Source organism: Oncorhynchus keta, chromosome 1 (genome assembly GCF_023373465.1).
Source record: "Oncorhynchus keta strain PuntledgeMale-10-30-2019 chromosome 1, Oket_V2, whole genome shotgun sequence".
NCBI lineage: Eukaryota > Metazoa > Chordata > Actinopteri > Salmoniformes > Salmonidae > Oncorhynchus > Oncorhynchus keta.
The window spans coordinates 50526263-50543358 of NC_068421.1; the positions used below are offsets into that span (position 1 = coordinate 50526263).

Genomic DNA, 17096 nt, shown 5'->3' on the forward strand with positions numbered 1-17096 from the left:
CATGTTGACTATATTAGTCCACTCAGCTACAATGATGGACTTTCATGCTAGGTTTAGGACCTTATATAGAACAATCTTAATGATTTACTTTGGTTTAGATACAAGCATCACGAAACTTCTAACACATTCATTTGACTTGGTGTAAATCTTAAAAAACTTTTTTTTTTACTTAACTTGCTTACAACTTTCTGTGGTTTCTTCCTTCAGACATTAAAGGATAACCTCTACCTAAATATCTGGTCAAATTAATTTTGTATGGTTTTATAGAAACAAGGGTGGCTCAACTTAACCAAACTCTCCCCAATAGAAATATATTGAGGAAATAAAAATCTTCTCTCATCAGTTGTTGTTTATAGGAAGTGAAACAAGAGTGTTAAAGATATGCTACAGTACATTGGTAACTAGTAAGTCTTTTTAAACCTCCCACTTTGGACTGGATGTGTCAATGTGTAGTTCATACTGTACATGCATAATCTATGAGCAAAATGATTGTTTCACCTCAATTCGCCACAAAATCCCTAGTTTGAAAGTGACTTATGGAAGTTGTGCTGCGCCATTTTCCCAACATGTGGGCCAGCCCTAAGCAATTAGAGTTCCAGCCAATGAGATTCAACCCCTTGCCATTTGAGTGACAGGTAGCAAGAAACACACAGAGTGCAAACTTTTACACTTTTTCCCCTTCATACAACTTTAACTGAAGATACCATCTACATTTAAACACTAGAGCTGAAAAACTGACGCTTAGCTACAAAAACTGCTTCAATGTCTGAATGCATTAAATTGACAACAGCAGTGAGTGTGTAAAAAAATAATCACTGGGGAAGCCAAGCCAGGGAAAAGCCATATTACAACTGTTGTGATAATTGCGTTGTTAGCTCTATAATATCCTGTTACATCATGGTTGCAAGGCATGTGAATTATAGGCCAAAGGCAGAGACAAGAAGACAGTGGCAGAATAAGTTAAACCACACCTGTTTTATCATAAAAGCGGGAAAGCAACCTCAAGCAAGTTAATGTTTACGAAATTTGACTAAACTATCGATTTAGAAGCCGCAAAGAAACAGGCACTGCCTCCATTATTTCAGCACCATTTTAGCTTCATCAAATCAACTATGCTCAGTCTAATATAGTGTCAACTAATTTAGTCTAATCAAAGTCATCTAAATATGATATTGCTGTCAATGGTTACAATTTGTGTGTATATGCGTGTGTGTTCGAGTAGGAAAAACATGTTGACTCACTATAACGTAGACGCTGGGAGTCGGGAAGCAAGTGGTGAGTTTAATAATAAACAAACCATGGAACAATACAAGAAATAACATCATTACTGCCTGGGAAATAAACCAAAGTGAGTGCCAGATATAGGGTAGGTAATGAGTAAGGAAATGGAGTCCAGGTGTGCCTCATCATGAGGAACAGGTGAGCGTAATGATTGACGCCAAGTGCATGTAATAATGGTTGCCAGGACCGGTGGTTTAGTAAACCTGCTACAAGCAGGAGTAGACCTGAGATTCACCCTATTTGTGGAGAAATGCCAATGCCATCCGCCTTTCTTTCATGTTGACGAAACGGTCTATGACTCTGTCATACAGTACATGCTTTTATTTTTTGTTGTCCTAGGCTACCTGGCTAAAATCCTTGCTCTCTAGCCTTACATGCTTCCATGGGCACCGTTAGCTAGTTAATCTTCTACACCTAGCAACATATTGAACTTAAATCCTTTCAGTCCAGGGGCACAAAGTATGAATTTATGGTTGGATCAGAATTGCCATTATAATCATTAGCCAGTACGGAGAACTAAGTAAAACCACAAGTCCAAATCACTATCTCCATCCATGGCTAATTTAGTAAAGGGACAAGTTTAGCTAGCTACCGAAGGACAAGAACATAACAGTTCAAGTTTTTTTTTTCAATGATGTATCTCGTTGTGATGTGATAAGAGTGAAGCCAAATCCACACTGGCTTCCCTTGACTTTGTTTTGGTGCGGCAGGACCATTCACAGTTGAGCTCACTTAGTTTAGCTCAATGCTGTTTGGCTATTATTTTTGTAATTGTTTTTGGCTTCCCTTGCATTCAATGCTACAGGCAGCAACAATGTCATACTCTTTTTAACCAAACAGCATCAGATAGATGGCCTACACATACAGAGAGGCTCAGTTTTTCTTACTTGGATGCTTTCTCCGGTGAGATACATTTAGCCTCTTGTGAATTGAAGGAACATTATGAAAACACAGAGCGATGAAAGATACAAAATCATTTTATATGTTTTTGTTGTTCGTACATTTGACAGGAAATAAAATGTATACACGTTTATTTACAACAAACAACATCATTTCTCAACATTAATGTACAAGCAAGTGACTTAAGCTTTTGTTTAACTAGGCAAGTCAGTTAGGAACACATTCTTATTTTCAATGACGGCCTAGGAACGGTGGGTTAACTTCCTTGTTCAGGGGCAGAACGTCAGATTTTTACCTTGTCACCTCAGGGATTCAAGCTTGCAAACTTACGGTTAACTAGTCCAACGCTCCAACCACCTGCTTTCCATTGCACTCCACGAGGAGCCTGCCTGTTATGCAAATGCAGTAAGAAGCCAAGGTAAGTTGCTAGCTAGCATTAGACTAAAAAACAAATCAATCAATCAATCATAATCATTAGTTAACTACACATGGTTGATGATATTACTAGTTTATCTAGCGTGTCATGCGTTGCATATAATTGATGCGGTGCGCATTCGTGAAACAGGACTGTCATTGCTCCAACATGTACCTAACCATAAACACCAATGCCTTTCTTAAAATCAATACACAAGTATATCTTTTTAAACCTGCATATTTCGTTAATATTGCCTGCTAACATTAATTTCTTTTAACTAAGGAATTGTGTCACTTCTCTTGCAACAGAGTCAGGGTGTATGCAGCAGTTTGGGCTGCCTGGCTCGTTGATAACTGTGTGAAGACTATTTCTTCCTAACAAAGACAGCGAACTTCGCCAAATGGGGGATGATTTCACAAAAGCGCATTTGCGTAAAAAAGCACAATCGTTGCACGACTGTACCTAACCATAAACATCAATGCCTTTCTTAAAATCAATACACAGAAGTATATATTTTTAAACCTGCATATTTAGCTAAAAGAAATCCAGGTTATCAGGCAATATTAACCAGGTGAAATTGTGTCACTTCTCTTGCGTTCATTGCACGCAGAGTCAGGGTACATGCAACAGTTTGGGCCGCCTGGCTTGTTGCGTACTAATTTGCCAGAATGTTACGTAATTATGACATAACATTGAAGGTTGTGCAATGTAACAAGAATATTTAGACTTATGGATGCCACCCGTTAGATAAAATACGTAACTTTTCTGTATTTCACACAAAGAATAAACGTTTTGTTTTCGAGATGATTATGGTCGAATCCAGAAACTGTTATAATTAAGTCTATGATTTGATAGAGCAGTCTGACTGAGTGGTGGTAGGCAGCAGCAGGCTCATAAGCATTCATTCAAACAGCTCTTTCGTGCGCTTTGCCAGCAGCTCTTCGCACCATTCTAGTTTGTTGTTGATGTGGACACCGAGGAAATTGAAGCTCTCAACCTGCTCCACTACAGCCCCGTCAATGAGAATGGGGGCGTGCTCGGGCCTCCTTTTCCTGTAGTCCACAATCATCTCCTTAGTCTTGGTTACGTTGAGGGATAGGTTGTTATTCTGGCACCACCCGGCCAGGTCTCTGACCTCTTCCCTATAGGCTGTCTCATCGTTATCGGTGATCAGGCCTACCACTGTTGTGTCGTCTGCAAACTTATTGATGGTGCTGGAGTCGTGCCTGGCCATGCAGTCGTGGGTAGTGTGCTTCCCTTTGTAGTCTAATAGTTTGCTGCAGGCTCAGCCAGTTATTTGCAGTGATGCAGCTTGATCCGTATTTAGACCAGCCTGTGGGGCATCGCTGCCTGCTCTCTGCCCCCTCCTCTCTGTCCTCTACATCCTCCTCTACGTCCTCCTCTGTCCGCTCAGTGACTGGGAGGAGGACAGACACAGTGTAGCGTTCAAACAGACCGGTCATAGCAATGTTAACGCAGTATATTTGTTTACACACGACTGCCCACTCCTTATTCTGACAACAGAAATCATCTACTAGTGAGGGGAGTTTACCTGGTACAGACTTACCAAGAAGTGGGTTCTGTTCAAAGGTGTTTACCCTCATCATTCAGGTCCTCTATAAAAACAGAGGGAAACACAGTGGAGGAGGGACACTATTTGAGATGGGAAACACATGTATTCACTGATAAATAATCAACATACCCATAGCAGGAACCTGTTCAATATGAGTCTCCAGAAAGGGCACTTTTTTGCAGAAGCTACCGATTGCCTCATCAAAATCTTATAGGATCTTTCCGATGCACATCAAAGTGTTATCCACCTTCGGGTTTTTGGCAACTTTTCAGCGGGAGCTTGCCAATCGGCAACTAACATCCCTCGATGAAACCAATGTTTTGGATGCAAGCTTATTTGGGGTTCCTAATCTTCACCACCATTGTCATGTTCTCAACTAACATCAAGGCGGTGGCCCGTTCCTGTAGGTTCATGCTCTACAACATCCACAGAGTACGACCCTGCCTCACACAGGAAGCGGCGCAGGTCCTAATCCAGGCACTTGTCATCTCCCGTCTGGATTACTGCAATTCGCTGTTGGCTGGGCTCCCTGCCTGTGCCATTAAACCCCTACAACTCATCCAGAACGCCGCAGCCCGTCTGGTGTTCAACCTTCCCAAGTTCTCTCACGTCACCCCGCTCCTCCGCTCTCTCCACTGGCTTCCAGTTGAAGCTCGCATCCGCTACAAGACCATGGTGCTTGCCTACGGAGCTGTGAGGGGAACGGCACCTCAGTACCTCCAGGCTCTGATCAGGCCCTACACCCAAACAAGGGCACTGCGTTCATCCACCTCTGGCCTGCTCGCCTCCCTACCACTGAGGAAGTACAGTTCCCGCTCAGCCCAGTCAAAACTGTTCGCTGCTCTGGCCCCCCAATGGTGGAACAAACTCCCTCACGACGCCAGGACAGCGGAGTCAATCACCACCTTCCGGAGACACCTGAAACCCCACCTCTTTAAGGAATACCTAGGATAGGATAAAGTAATCCTTCTCACCCCCCCCCCCTTAAAAGCTTTAGATGCACTATTGTAAAGTGGCTGTTCCACTGGATGTCATAAGGTGAATGCACCAATTTGTAAGTCGCTCTGGATAAGAGCGTCTGCTAAATGACTTAAATGTAAATGTAAAATTATCAATGGAAACAGGATGTACCTGAGCTCAATTTCAAGTCTCATAGCGAAGGGAAAAGAAAAAAGAGGACCAAGGCACTCTATATATAATTCATTAAAATGCCTTTATTTGTATGGCATGTTCAAAGGAAACAAAGTTTTTTTTAAACTCTGCTGCATGACCTTCGTAGGGAGTACAAAGAAATTATAATACAATGTCCTCTTTCGAACAGCTTTTTCCAATCAGCCCTGATTAGTAGAGGGAGTGGTTACATAATTCATTGTACAATACCTAAAAAAAATGGTTCTAACCTTAAACATGACTGGGCAAAGTGCCAAGAATAGGAGAGCCATCTATTCTATAGTACACCAGAACACAGCAAACATGGACCACAGTCTAAAAATATCTGAGGGCAATAGACCAAAATGTCCACTAGATGAGAGCAAAGGGACCTTTCACAACCCCACAGAAAAGGTGAGAAATCCATGTCTTCATTTAAACCAGGGTACTCAGTGGCCTGTAGTTTGTAAATCCAAACACTTTCCCTTTGGTTTAGCTGTTTAAGACGGTCCCCTTTTTCTAATTGAGGCAGGAACCCATACCCATAGCTTGTAGGGAGGCAGGGTTGCCATGGTGTAAGGTAGGGGTGCACAATTTGAATTCAAAGTGGTCCAGTGACTAACATTTCCTCCCCCCGAAAGTTCCAAACCGTTAAAATGTCTAATGTGCGCAATGATTTGGGGGCATATGTAGTTCTTGTACATGTATAGATAATAAACAAAGTACAACATTTCAACAATATTTATTGCACATCTTCAATGCAGACACATTAAACATGAGGTTAAATAAATATGCAGCCCAATCATAAATCAAAGTAGGCCAATCACAAATGTTCTCATTTCAAGCAAAACAAGACTGCAGCTTCACAAAAAAATAACAAGAAGTGCCTGTTTCTGAAAAAAGTGCTTTGATTTTTAAACAAATAAGAAACCACAGGTTTAATATTTATCGTTCCCACTCTCTCGGCACTCTCCCACTTCACCATCTCTCTTCTTTAGTGAGAGAAATGGGCTGTTGCTTGCCCTGCCAATCATTTGATCCTTGGCTGGAATGGAGTCAGTGCCATTGTCATGCACATACTGTATGTAGGTGCTCATTGGTGAGTCTAGAACGGTACTTATTGTTAATGATGTTCATAGTGGAGAAAGAAGACTCACGACTGTATGTGGAGCCAAACAAGGTCAAGGTGTGTAGTGCTACTTTGGTTAGACCAGGGAAAACAGTCTCAGGCACGGCCTGCAGCCAGAAAGGGTCATGATCAGTCAGTTGAAAGTGCTCTCACAGTGCAACATTTGCTTGCAGATCAATCTGCTCCATCTGTAGGAGATCCAGCAGTTGTCCACTTGAAGGTCTATATATATATAGAAGGTCTGTGTCACCTTTGAAAATCGGCTGACATCTGTGATGATGAATTGATTCTCAATTAGAACGAGCTGCTGTCCAAGCAATTTCTGAAGTTTCCAATCAGCTTGTCTCTGAAGTCAACAGGAGGAGAAACATCTCTCTCACCATGAACCTGTTCCTACACTTTTGGGAAGTGTGCACAGTCTCCTTGAACACATCCAGTCTCCTCTGGAAGGAGCAGACAGATGTCATAAAATCACAAACTGAATTGTTCTTGCCCTGTAGTTTCACGTTGAGCTCATTAAGGTGTGATGTAATGTCTACCAAAAAAGCAACACTATCCATTTTGCTCTCGTCTTGCAAAAAAAAGTGAAAACTGTGTTGCCTTCTGACTCTAGGAAAGATGTTATTTCCTTTTTATAATGGACCAAAAACATTCCAACACCCTGCCTTTACTGAGCCATCTTACGTTGTTGTACAGCGGTAGGTCATTTGCCTCAACTTCTTTCAGGAATTCTCTCAGCAGGCGATGTTGGTGAGATGAGGACGCCCAGAGGAAGTTGATGTGTTTTATCATTGCATTCATCACTTCAGCATACTCTTCTGACAGATTGGCGCACAGGACAGACTGAGGAATGATGCGGTGGTAAGCTGTGAGATCAGGGTTGTCCACAGCCCCTCTCTTCCGATCATGGCAGGGGCCCCCTCTGAGATGATAGAGACCACTTGATTTATATATCCCTCTTTCTCAGCATCTCCTTTATGGCCATGTATACAGTTGAAGTCGGAAGTTTACATACACCTTAGCCAAATACATTTAAACTCAGTTTTTCACAATTCCTGACATTTAATCCAAGTTTAAAATCCATTGATTTAGGTCAGTTAGGATCACCACTTTATTTTAAGAATTTGAAATGTCAGAATAATAGTAGAATGATTTAGTTCAGCTTTTATTTCTTTCATCACATTCCCAGTGGGTCAGAAGTTTACATACACTCAATTAGTATTTGGTAGCATTGCCTTTAAATTGTTTAACTTGGGTCAAACATTTCAGGTAGCCTTCCACAAGCTTCCCACAATAGGTTGGGTGAATTTTGGCCCATTCCTCCTGACAGAGCTGGTGTAACAGAGTTAGGTTTGTAGGCCTCCTTGCTCGCACAGGCTTTTTCAGTTCTGCCCACAAATGTTCTATAGGATTGAGGTCAGGGCTTTGTGATGGCCACTCCAATACCTTGACTTTGTTGTCCGTAAGCCATTTTGCCACAACTTTGGAAGTATGCTTGGGGTCATTGTCCATTTGGAAGACCCACTTGCAACCAAGCTTTAACTTCCTGACTGATGTCTGGATATGTTGCTTCAATATATCCACATAAATGTCCTTTCTCATGATGCCATCTATTTTGTGAAGTGTACCAGTCCCTCATGTAGCAAAGCACCCCCCCAACATGATGCTGCCACCCCCGTGCTTCAGTTGGGATGGTGCTTGCAAGCGCCCCCCTTTTTCCTCCTAACATAACGATGGTCATTTTGGCCAAACAGTTCTATTTTGTTTCATCAGACCAGAGGACAATTCTCCAAAAAGTACGATCTTTGTCCCCATGTGCATTTGTAAACTGTAGTCTGGCTTTTATATGGCGGTTTTGGAGCAGTGGCTTCTTCCTTGCTGAGCGGCCTTTCAGGTTATGTTGATATAAGACCTGTTTTACTGTGGAAATAGATACTTCTGTGCCTGTTTCCTCCAGCATCTTCACAGGGTCCTTTGCTGTTCTTCTGGGATTGATTTGCACTTTTCGCATCAAAGTATGTTCATCTCTAGGAGACAGAGCGCATCTCCTTCCTGAGCGGTATGACGGCTGCGTGGTCCCATGGTGTTTATACTTGTGTACTATTGTTTGTACAGATGAACGTGGTACCTTCAGGCATTTGGAAATTGCTCCCAAGTATGAACAAGACTTGTGGACATCTTGGCTGATTTCTTTTGATTTTCCCATGATGTCAAGCAGAGGCACTGAGTTTGAAGGTAGGCCTTGAAATACATCCACAGGCACACCTCCAATTGACTCAAATGATGTCAATTAGCCTATCAGAAGCTTCTAAAGCCATGACATAATTTTCTGGAATTTTCAAAGCTGTTTAAAGGCACAGTCAACTTAGTGTATGTAAACTTCTGACCCACTGGAATTGTGATACAGTGAGTTATAAGTTAAATAATCTCCTGGCACACAATTGTTGGAAAAATGACTTGTGTCATGCACAAAGTAGATGTCCTAACAGACTTGCCAAAACTATAGTTTGTTAACAAATTTGTGGAGTGGTTGAAAAACGAGTTTCAATGACTCCAACCTAAGCATTTGAATATGGAGCCATATTCATTTTTTTTCCTGAACAGAATGAGCATATATTTGTCTACTGTGAAGAAAATTCACTGTGGAACACGCACCTGAATGCATTCATTGCCAGTGGCGACCAGTCATTCAGGGCAGGTGGGGCTCCCAACATTTTTAGCAAAAGAAAATAATTTACATGCTAAAATCGCCACTGTTCAATACTAATTTCTATAAGCACCATTACAATCGTTTTTGAATTTCCCTGTGAAAGCCTAAACACAGTAAAATCATATTTAAAAAAAAAAATGTTTTTAGCAAATCATGTTGGCATTAACATTGATTACCCAGAAGTAAAATGATAGAAAATGTGTAAATTCCCATTTACATGTGAATCTGTCCATGAGATATTATGTTGGCAATAGAACACGCTTTCAATTGATGCTCACCTGTGCCAGATTGCGATTTATAATGGTCCGTTTTTGGATTGCGTAAACAACAAAAGTAATTGTGTGATGGCGGGGATTGCAGGGTTGTGTTCGAAACAAAACATCAAGCTTGCTTCTTTGAGTCATAAAAGTGCATTGAAATGATTTAGGAACTGTGCACACTTTGGAGAGGTGTGTGGCTACTTAGAGACACCAGTTTGTCCTCTCACTCAAACCCATGTCATGTATTTGTCTTATGTTGCACCTACCCCTTCCTTTTCCAGAAATATTCTTATCATGTTACGAAATAGTTTTCAGATTTCGTCATCAACAAATGCCGCGGAAAGTACAGTAAATATAAAATGCATAAACAATCAACAGTGTAATGTTTAGATTGAGGTCACAACGGTTCACCGGACACAATTTTGGTATGATAATTTTCCCATAATTACCAAACTGTTCCCACTCAATTGCTGCCTTCCTTAGGCATACGTTTCTCATATTTATTCTGTAGGAAACGTTTCAATTTAGCCCTATCCATACAAGTCAATTCACACAAGTGTAAATGGTTAATTAAACATTACATTTAAATTCTGTAGTTTACATGTATTCCAACGGAGGACTCCTCCTTCAGACGAGTGGGGGACATGGTGGACGGTGGCTTCAGAGCCTCTCATTGTCCAATGCATAACATCCTCAATCTCGTGTTTATTTACATACAGTACGTTGCTCCCGCGCTGCCTCAGCCCAGATCGCACTCAACCAGCAGAGGGAGCAAACACGCAGCCGCCAGCAGGAGAGGATGAGTCGAGGTTGTGTGACACGTTCTCCACATGTTGGAGCCAGTGGCAAAACTAAAGTTTTATACATGGGGTGGTCAAGGCTACTTCAGGGGGTCCTTAGACGATGACAGCAAATGTGTGTGTAACCCGAACCTGGCATCTAAGGAGCATGAATGAATCCTATGATTGCTGAATTAGAGGTAGAAGTGATAATTCACTTAACCCGGAGTTCTTCAAAATGTGGCAGATACTGTAGTGTGGTCCAAAAGGGTTACTTCACTAGAATTCTTTAACATACTATGAATAGTCAGTGTCTCTACCTCAGAACTGCAGCTCAATGTCTTACTCACATACTGGAGAGACTTGGGTCACTATTTTCATGAATATATCATCTGGGTCTATAAAATAAAAAATATTTTCAGAAAATATAGCCCAAGCACCAAAGAGAAGATAACATTTGTGTGTTACATAAATAGCATAGTTTATTTACAACAACAACCAAAAACACTGCAATTTGACATACCTGGTATCAAGCAGAAATTAACTTGCAAAATCATTTGGGAGCCTATCAATATTACAGACTTACATATTTATGTTCATAGATATTATGTTAACTAATAGCTAAGAAAAGTTTTGGAATCGGCCTAATCAAGACCGAATAACATATGTGTGTGACATGATACCCTTTGGATTTATGATTTTAGAATGTCAGTGTTCTAGCTAGTACACAGTGCAGGTTTTAATCATGACCAGAGGGACCGCCTAAGTGCCAAATTATCCTAGGTAGATTTAAAACAGCATAATTCTACTGTTCTGGTGAGAACTGGCAAAATGTTTCACAAACTCATCCATGTCGAGGGAGCGTGCCCTCCTTGACTCAACACGGAGAATTCCTGAGGTGACTTAACCTGTCATCGACCATTGTTGTCCTCAGGTGGGTTTTAATCCGTTTTAAAGCTGAGAAGCTTCTCTCGCAAAAGCACTGCCGACTGATGTAACAACAGAAATCTTGCAATGTCGAAATAGCTCTTTATAAGGTTCTAGAAACACAACAAAGTCAAGGAGAGGAGATGGTCTGTCCCTTCCACTTTTCTCTCTCTCTCTTGTATCAAGAGGCCGCTTGGTTTGATGAACCTCATGTTTGAGGTCCTCTAAATCTGACTCAAAGGCAAACAGAGGCTCCTCATTCAAGAATGTTGTACTCTTTGGGTTGAGAGACTCGACCCCTTTGCATCATCTGGCAATTTTGCTTTGGAAAACGCTTCTGCAGCTCCGCTGCGAGACTGTCAAGCACCAGATAAAAGATAGCTCTTCGGAAGCTCTCACCATCACTTTGGTCACTATTTTTCTGTCCTACAGTGCTCATCATCTATGAGTCGTAAAATTTTAAGCTTGTTTTAGGCTAAGTTTGTATACTTATTTTGCAGTGCTCTGCAACCTCTTTCCATAGTTCTCCAAAGTCACCCTCTGTAGTCCTGTAATGTGTCTGTAAGGGCACCTACTTGATCCACAGCCCTTGCTAGGTCGAGAGCGCTTGATTGGAGCATGTCAGAAAGACATCTGGCATCACCAAGCAATTTATAAAAAAAAGGTAACCAAAAGCCCTATGAAATGTCAATCTGAGAAAGAAGGCCCCTTGCCTCCACTAATCGATCACCACTATTTTCAAGTATGATATCCTGTAGCACTCTCAGAACTGCTGGAAGCCTGTCCCTCAGATTACGGCATGTGATGCATCTGCATGCCCACCTTCCATCCGTAAGTCTCTGTCGTTCCCTGGGCTGCTGCTGTGGCTACAGCTCTTTTTGAACTACAAGCCACTTGAGATGAACGTACGAGCCAAATAGAAAGTTATAAAACTTCTGCAGGAGAGCAAAAAAGTGAACTGCCTCAGGCACCGATTCTACCGCATCGGCAAGAACCAAAACCAAACCATGTGCGTTACAGCGCACATACAATTTTGAATCCGAACAGACACACCAGAATGCTTTCCGCTCATGACGGATGCACTGTCATAGCCTTGCCCCACAAGTTTATTTCTGTAGTCCAGAACAATGTTTTTCAAGGCAATCAATTATAATGTTTGTGAGACCTGCTGCATCTAAGCTTTTGTGGATGGCCCCATTGTTCTTCTTTTCTTTCAATCTCTGGTTTCATCTGTAATTACACTAAAAACGTATCTTTCTTTTACCCATCTTATTATTTCGCTTTGTACCATCTCAGCTAAGCCCTCAAGAATTTTGTTCTGGATTTGGTGGCTCGTGTACTTAGCATTGCCACATGCATTCATCCCTTTCTCTATGAGAGGTTCATGCTTTGCGATTTCTTCTAAATGTAAAAAAAAAAAAAAATCACTCTGGTTGTGAGAGTCATCAGACTCTCGGTGACCTCTCTGCACTATGTTTTGAATGGCAGTTAATAGGAGCACATCTGCAATTGTTTTAATGTAAGGACAGTTTTCCTCCACTTACTTTTTCCGGTCCTCATTTATGATGCCTAACATTAATGAGTTGCTGTCAATAGCCCTTTTATGCTGATTCCAAGTGTAACGGATGTGAAACGGCTAGCTTAGTTAGCGGTGCGCGCTAAATAGCGTTTCAATCGGTTACGTCACTTGAAGTAGTAGTTCCCCTTGCTCTGCAAGGGCCGCGGCTTTTGTGGAGCGATGGGTAACGATGCTTCGTGGGTGACTGTTGTTGATGTGTGCAGAAGGTCCCTGGTTCGCGCCCGGGTATGGGCGAGGGGACGGTTTAAAATTATACTGTTACACAAGCATACACAGCATTGATATGATGCTCTGCCTTCGAATGGAGCTTAAACCCAGAATCTTCAAATAGTGCCTTTTTCCAGTTACAATAACCCGACTGTGATGTGAAGGCAGATTCAGGTCTATTGGGCAGAGAAAAATGCACACAGGCGAAACAATAGGTTGAATCTTGATTTACAGAATATTCAAGCCATGAATTGTCCTTATTCCAGGAGATGTTGAAAGCCCTTTTCTGAGAACCATGCTGAGTTCTGGGAAATGTTTTCAAACACAGCTGGTACAGGACCCTCTTCTCTGGATCTTCAAAACGTCTGAAATACACGTTAAATGTTGTGTCATATCTCCACGGAAATGTATCATTAAGGCATCCACAAGATTAGATACTAACAGCTGCTAACTAAAACGTGTAGTTTAAAGTATAGGCCTTGGCCTACCATTGTGTCCTTTTGGAACAGAAGTCTGATATCTCTCCCTTTCTTTTCATGTTTAATTGATCCTATACAAAAAAAAGACATCTAAGCATCCAATTACCCAAATTTTTGTCCAATCACAATGTTAATTACAAATCCCCATTATCATAGCTGTACCTTAAAATCAACCACCAGCCAACTGTAAGTTACTCGTTAGATCATGTCTAGCCCTACTCTGCAGTAAGTAACTTAGCTAGCTATACTTTCTTACACCTTCACAATAGCAATCAGGCGGTCTGCAAATTGTGGTCATCTTTTGAGTAACGTTAACAGATTGATGATAATAACAAATTGTTCGTTTTGAGTTCAAGTACGAAAATCTAACGGAGTTGGTGGATTTCAAATTGCTGAATGTTAACTTGCTGAATACTGACAGCTGTAGCCTAAAGTGACTAGTTACCCAACATGAGCTAAACACTGCAATGTGTTTGCGTGTATTACTAGCACAGATGAAAAACATAAGGTTAAGCTAAATTGGGAACCGATCTCTCTTATCTGGTTAACTGTCTGTTAATGGAGCCAAATGTCTAACGTTAACTTACACAGCGAATCAACTTTCGTAAATGTTGTTCATGACATCTAAACCCGATGCTGAAACCTTAAAACTTACTTTAAATATGATGCTTTCGCCAATCGCGAAAAGAACTCGTGGAACTGTGGAAAGAATCTCTCTTCTTCTTCTGTGTGTCCTTCTTCTTCTTCTGTATCTCGCAACCTACATTAACATTCTCTCTTCATCGTCCTCGATTTGAAAAACTGCGCCGCCGAACATCAAAATAAATGCTTCTTTCAATAAGAGGTGAAGTGAGAGGTCAATCAGCATCAAACTGCCAGGGGTGGCCAATCAGATGTCAGGGATGCCACCCGGACACCCATCTGGCTCCTTTATTTAATGGGAGAAGCATTAAATCATTTGAACAAATGTCAAATAAAATACAATTTTATTGGTCACACACATGGTTAGCAGATGTTATTGCGAGACTAGCGAAATGCTTGTGCTTCTAGTTCCGACAGTGCAGTAATATCAAACAAGTAGTCTAACAATTCCACAACAACTACCTAATACACACAAATCCAAGTAAGGATGGAATAAGAATATATACATAGAAATATATGGATGTGTTTGTTGTATTCGGCTCAGTTTATAGTCTGCACCCCAAATGTCACCGTATTCCCTTTATACTGTATAATGCACTATTTTAAATGAGGAGAGAACCTCCAGAAACTATTATTTTGTGTTACTGTGTGTGTGTGTGTGTGTGTGTGTGTGTGTGTGTCAGTGGCGGTTGGTGCTGTTTAAGAGGAGGGAGGATGATTTTTTTCATGAGCATAGCCTTATTTCCATTACAGCATATTGGATGATCAGGGTTGGGAAGTAAAGGATTACAAAAAAACGGCAACTGTAATCTGTTACATTACCAGCAAAAAAAATATTGTAATCAGATTACAGATACTTTTGAAGAACTAGAAGATTACTTCGAGGATTACTTTGAATATCACTTCTCTGTTTTCTCAATGACATTCAAATCAGCATTGAAAAAAGGCGCAAATGTAAGTTTGTTCCACCTGAGCGAGTCTGACCACAAGTCAGAGACCACTATGATGACACACCAAATGTGTTTGATGGATTGCGGGAAAAGAGCAGGAATAGGCTTTTGTAGGCTGCAGTCCAAGCTCTGTCTTCCAATGATGCGACTGCTGTTGGCATCCAAAGATGATCCAATTTGAATAAACGCTTGAAGGCAAGGATGACAACAGTGGTGTAGTCTACGGCGATACAGATATCACTTATTATTGATATCTACATCACGCATTGATGTGAATAACACCGCTGCTCTCTCATTTAGCTATTTGCGCCTTACGGATTGTGGTTGTTGTGGATGGCTGTTCACAAATATAAATGTGTACTTGAACCCAAAAATTGTTGAATTCAAGAAGTTTAAGATGCCTGTCAATCATTGTTTTTGAAACCAGTAGATAGCCAGTGGAAAATGCGCTCTTGCAACAAACAGCTGCATAGTGTGGATCCCAGCCTATGGAATAAAAGTGGGGCTTTTATTGCGCAATCTAATTCATGCTGATATATTTTTTTTAATCCATAGGCCTAATGGACATGCTCAAACTCACACACTTTTTCTGTTCAACTATTGTCTTTCTCTCTTTGAGTCAACTACTCACCCCATTTTATGCCCTGCAGTGCTTGCTAGCTGTAGTTTATGCTTTCAGTACTAGATCAATTCTCTGATCCTTTGATTGAGTCGACAACATGTCAGTTCAAGAGCTCTGATAGGTTGGAGGATGTCTTCCAGAAGTTGTCATAAGTATTGTGTAAGTCTATGGAAGGGGGTGAGAACCATGAGCATCCTAGGTTTAGATTTGAAGTCAATGTACCCAGAGGAAGACATAAGCTTGCAGTAAAAATTGGATGATTTAGAGAGCGAAGCAATCACCCATCATAATTGTACAACATTGAGGAGTCATGAAGTTGATATTGTGTATTATTAGACCATCCACACCCTAGAGTATGAGTAGTTCTGGACTTGTGCTACTTTTTCAGCAATTTTGGGAGGTCCACAGCTTCCATGGAAGAACAATTAAGACACAATGGTGTTTTTAGTCAGATTACAGTGTGGAAATTCTTACTATAAATGTTTGAAATAATAATTCATCCAATTGATTTACTTGTTGATAAATTAGAGAAAATGTTATATCATATGAGATGTGATTGAGTATGTACGACAGATACTGTATAGGAACCTTAACCACCATAGACTGTGTTTTGGCAGTGCTAATTTGGAGGTTGGACTCATTGCCAGGAAGTGGACCTGTCATTCCGATTTCTTGCCGTGTCCTTGTTAGCTAGCTAGCAATAACCAATGTGTACCATCTGGAAAGATGATTTAAATAGTGCCTAAGCGCGACTTTATAATAAATTTGCACTCACCCCTTGTTGGTAACTTAATAGCAACAGCTAGCTATGTTACGAGTTGGAAGAGCAGTGGCCTGGTAAGTGGGGTACTACCATTTCCAAAAGCTCAACCTTTAGCGCCAGCTGGCTAGTGTAGCTAGCTAGGCTATATCGAGCTAGTTAGCAATGCTGACCACAATACTATCTAGACAAGATAGACGTTTTCAAACAGCAATAGTTGATGGCAGTGATGTACAACTTCTAATGAAATGACTGGCTAACTTTGCTAGATAACGTTAGTTGGCTTGAGCCGGTAGCGGCTGATTACGAAAAGGTTGTTATTCCTCTGATGGCCAGGAAGCGGGTTAACTGGCAATTAGGTAGTTACGTTGTAAAACAAATGTCAATCCCTGACAAGCGGCCTGCTCGTAAATAATTGTCCAACTAGCTAGCTAACGTTGGATGGGGTGTGTGCTGGCCATCTGCAAAACAAAAGCAAAGGCTGACATGCTGGTAGCCAGTTAACGTTAGCCATTTAACGCAGTCAACTAAATTAGCTAGCTAACATTATTGTAGTATTTTTAGGTAACTAACGTTACTGTAGTGTATTTAGCCAGACAGGTTTTCAGCTAGCTTTCATTTTTTCCCCCGCTTTCTTTCAATCAACACTGTCATGCCATTGTTCGGGCATCATGTTGTAATGTACAGTTATAATTAGTCTTTCAACTAATCACACCAAACTGATGTCTGCAGAA

The 17096-nt window shown here is 41.1% G+C and overlaps 2 protein-coding genes and 1 long non-coding RNA gene across 12 annotated transcripts in view; 1 reads left to right on the plus strand and 2 right to left on the minus strand.

The window, feature by feature from the left end:
* The window catches only part of LOC118386952 (E3 ubiquitin-protein ligase UHRF1), a 48495-nt gene extending 47163 nt beyond the window's left edge, over positions 1-1332 (minus strand). Inside the window, exon 1 of the mRNA XM_035774999.1 lies at positions 1242-1332. The gene's annotated coding sequence lies outside the window, so the exon portion shown is untranslated. The remainder of the gene's footprint in view (positions 1-1241) is intronic.
* Positions 1333-11689: 10357 nt separating this feature from the next.
* On the minus strand, positions 11690-14274 carry LOC118395484 (uncharacterized). The gene is made up of 2 exons (XR_004827975.1): positions 14044-14274; positions 11690-13274 (listed from the first exon to the last, which is right to left on the minus strand). It is a non-coding gene; the product is annotated as an uncharacterized LOC118395484 (long non-coding RNA).
* A 1936-nt stretch (positions 14275-16210) lies between these two features.
* opa1 (OPA1 mitochondrial dynamin like GTPase) overlaps positions 16211-17096 on the plus strand; it is a 58658-nt gene continuing 57772 nt past the window's right edge. For 5 of the 10 annotated variants that reach the window (XM_052526753.1, XM_052526757.1, XM_052526755.1 and 2 more), the window contains exon 1: positions 16211-16439. In XM_052526753.1, the coding sequence (XP_052382713.1) occupies positions 16411-16439 (29 nt within the window). In that variant the 5' untranslated portion in view covers positions 16211-16410. The remainder of the gene's footprint in view (positions 16440-17096) is intronic. The other 5 variants (XM_035775010.2, XM_035775018.2, XM_035775037.2 and 2 more) reach the window with 1 other exon arrangement.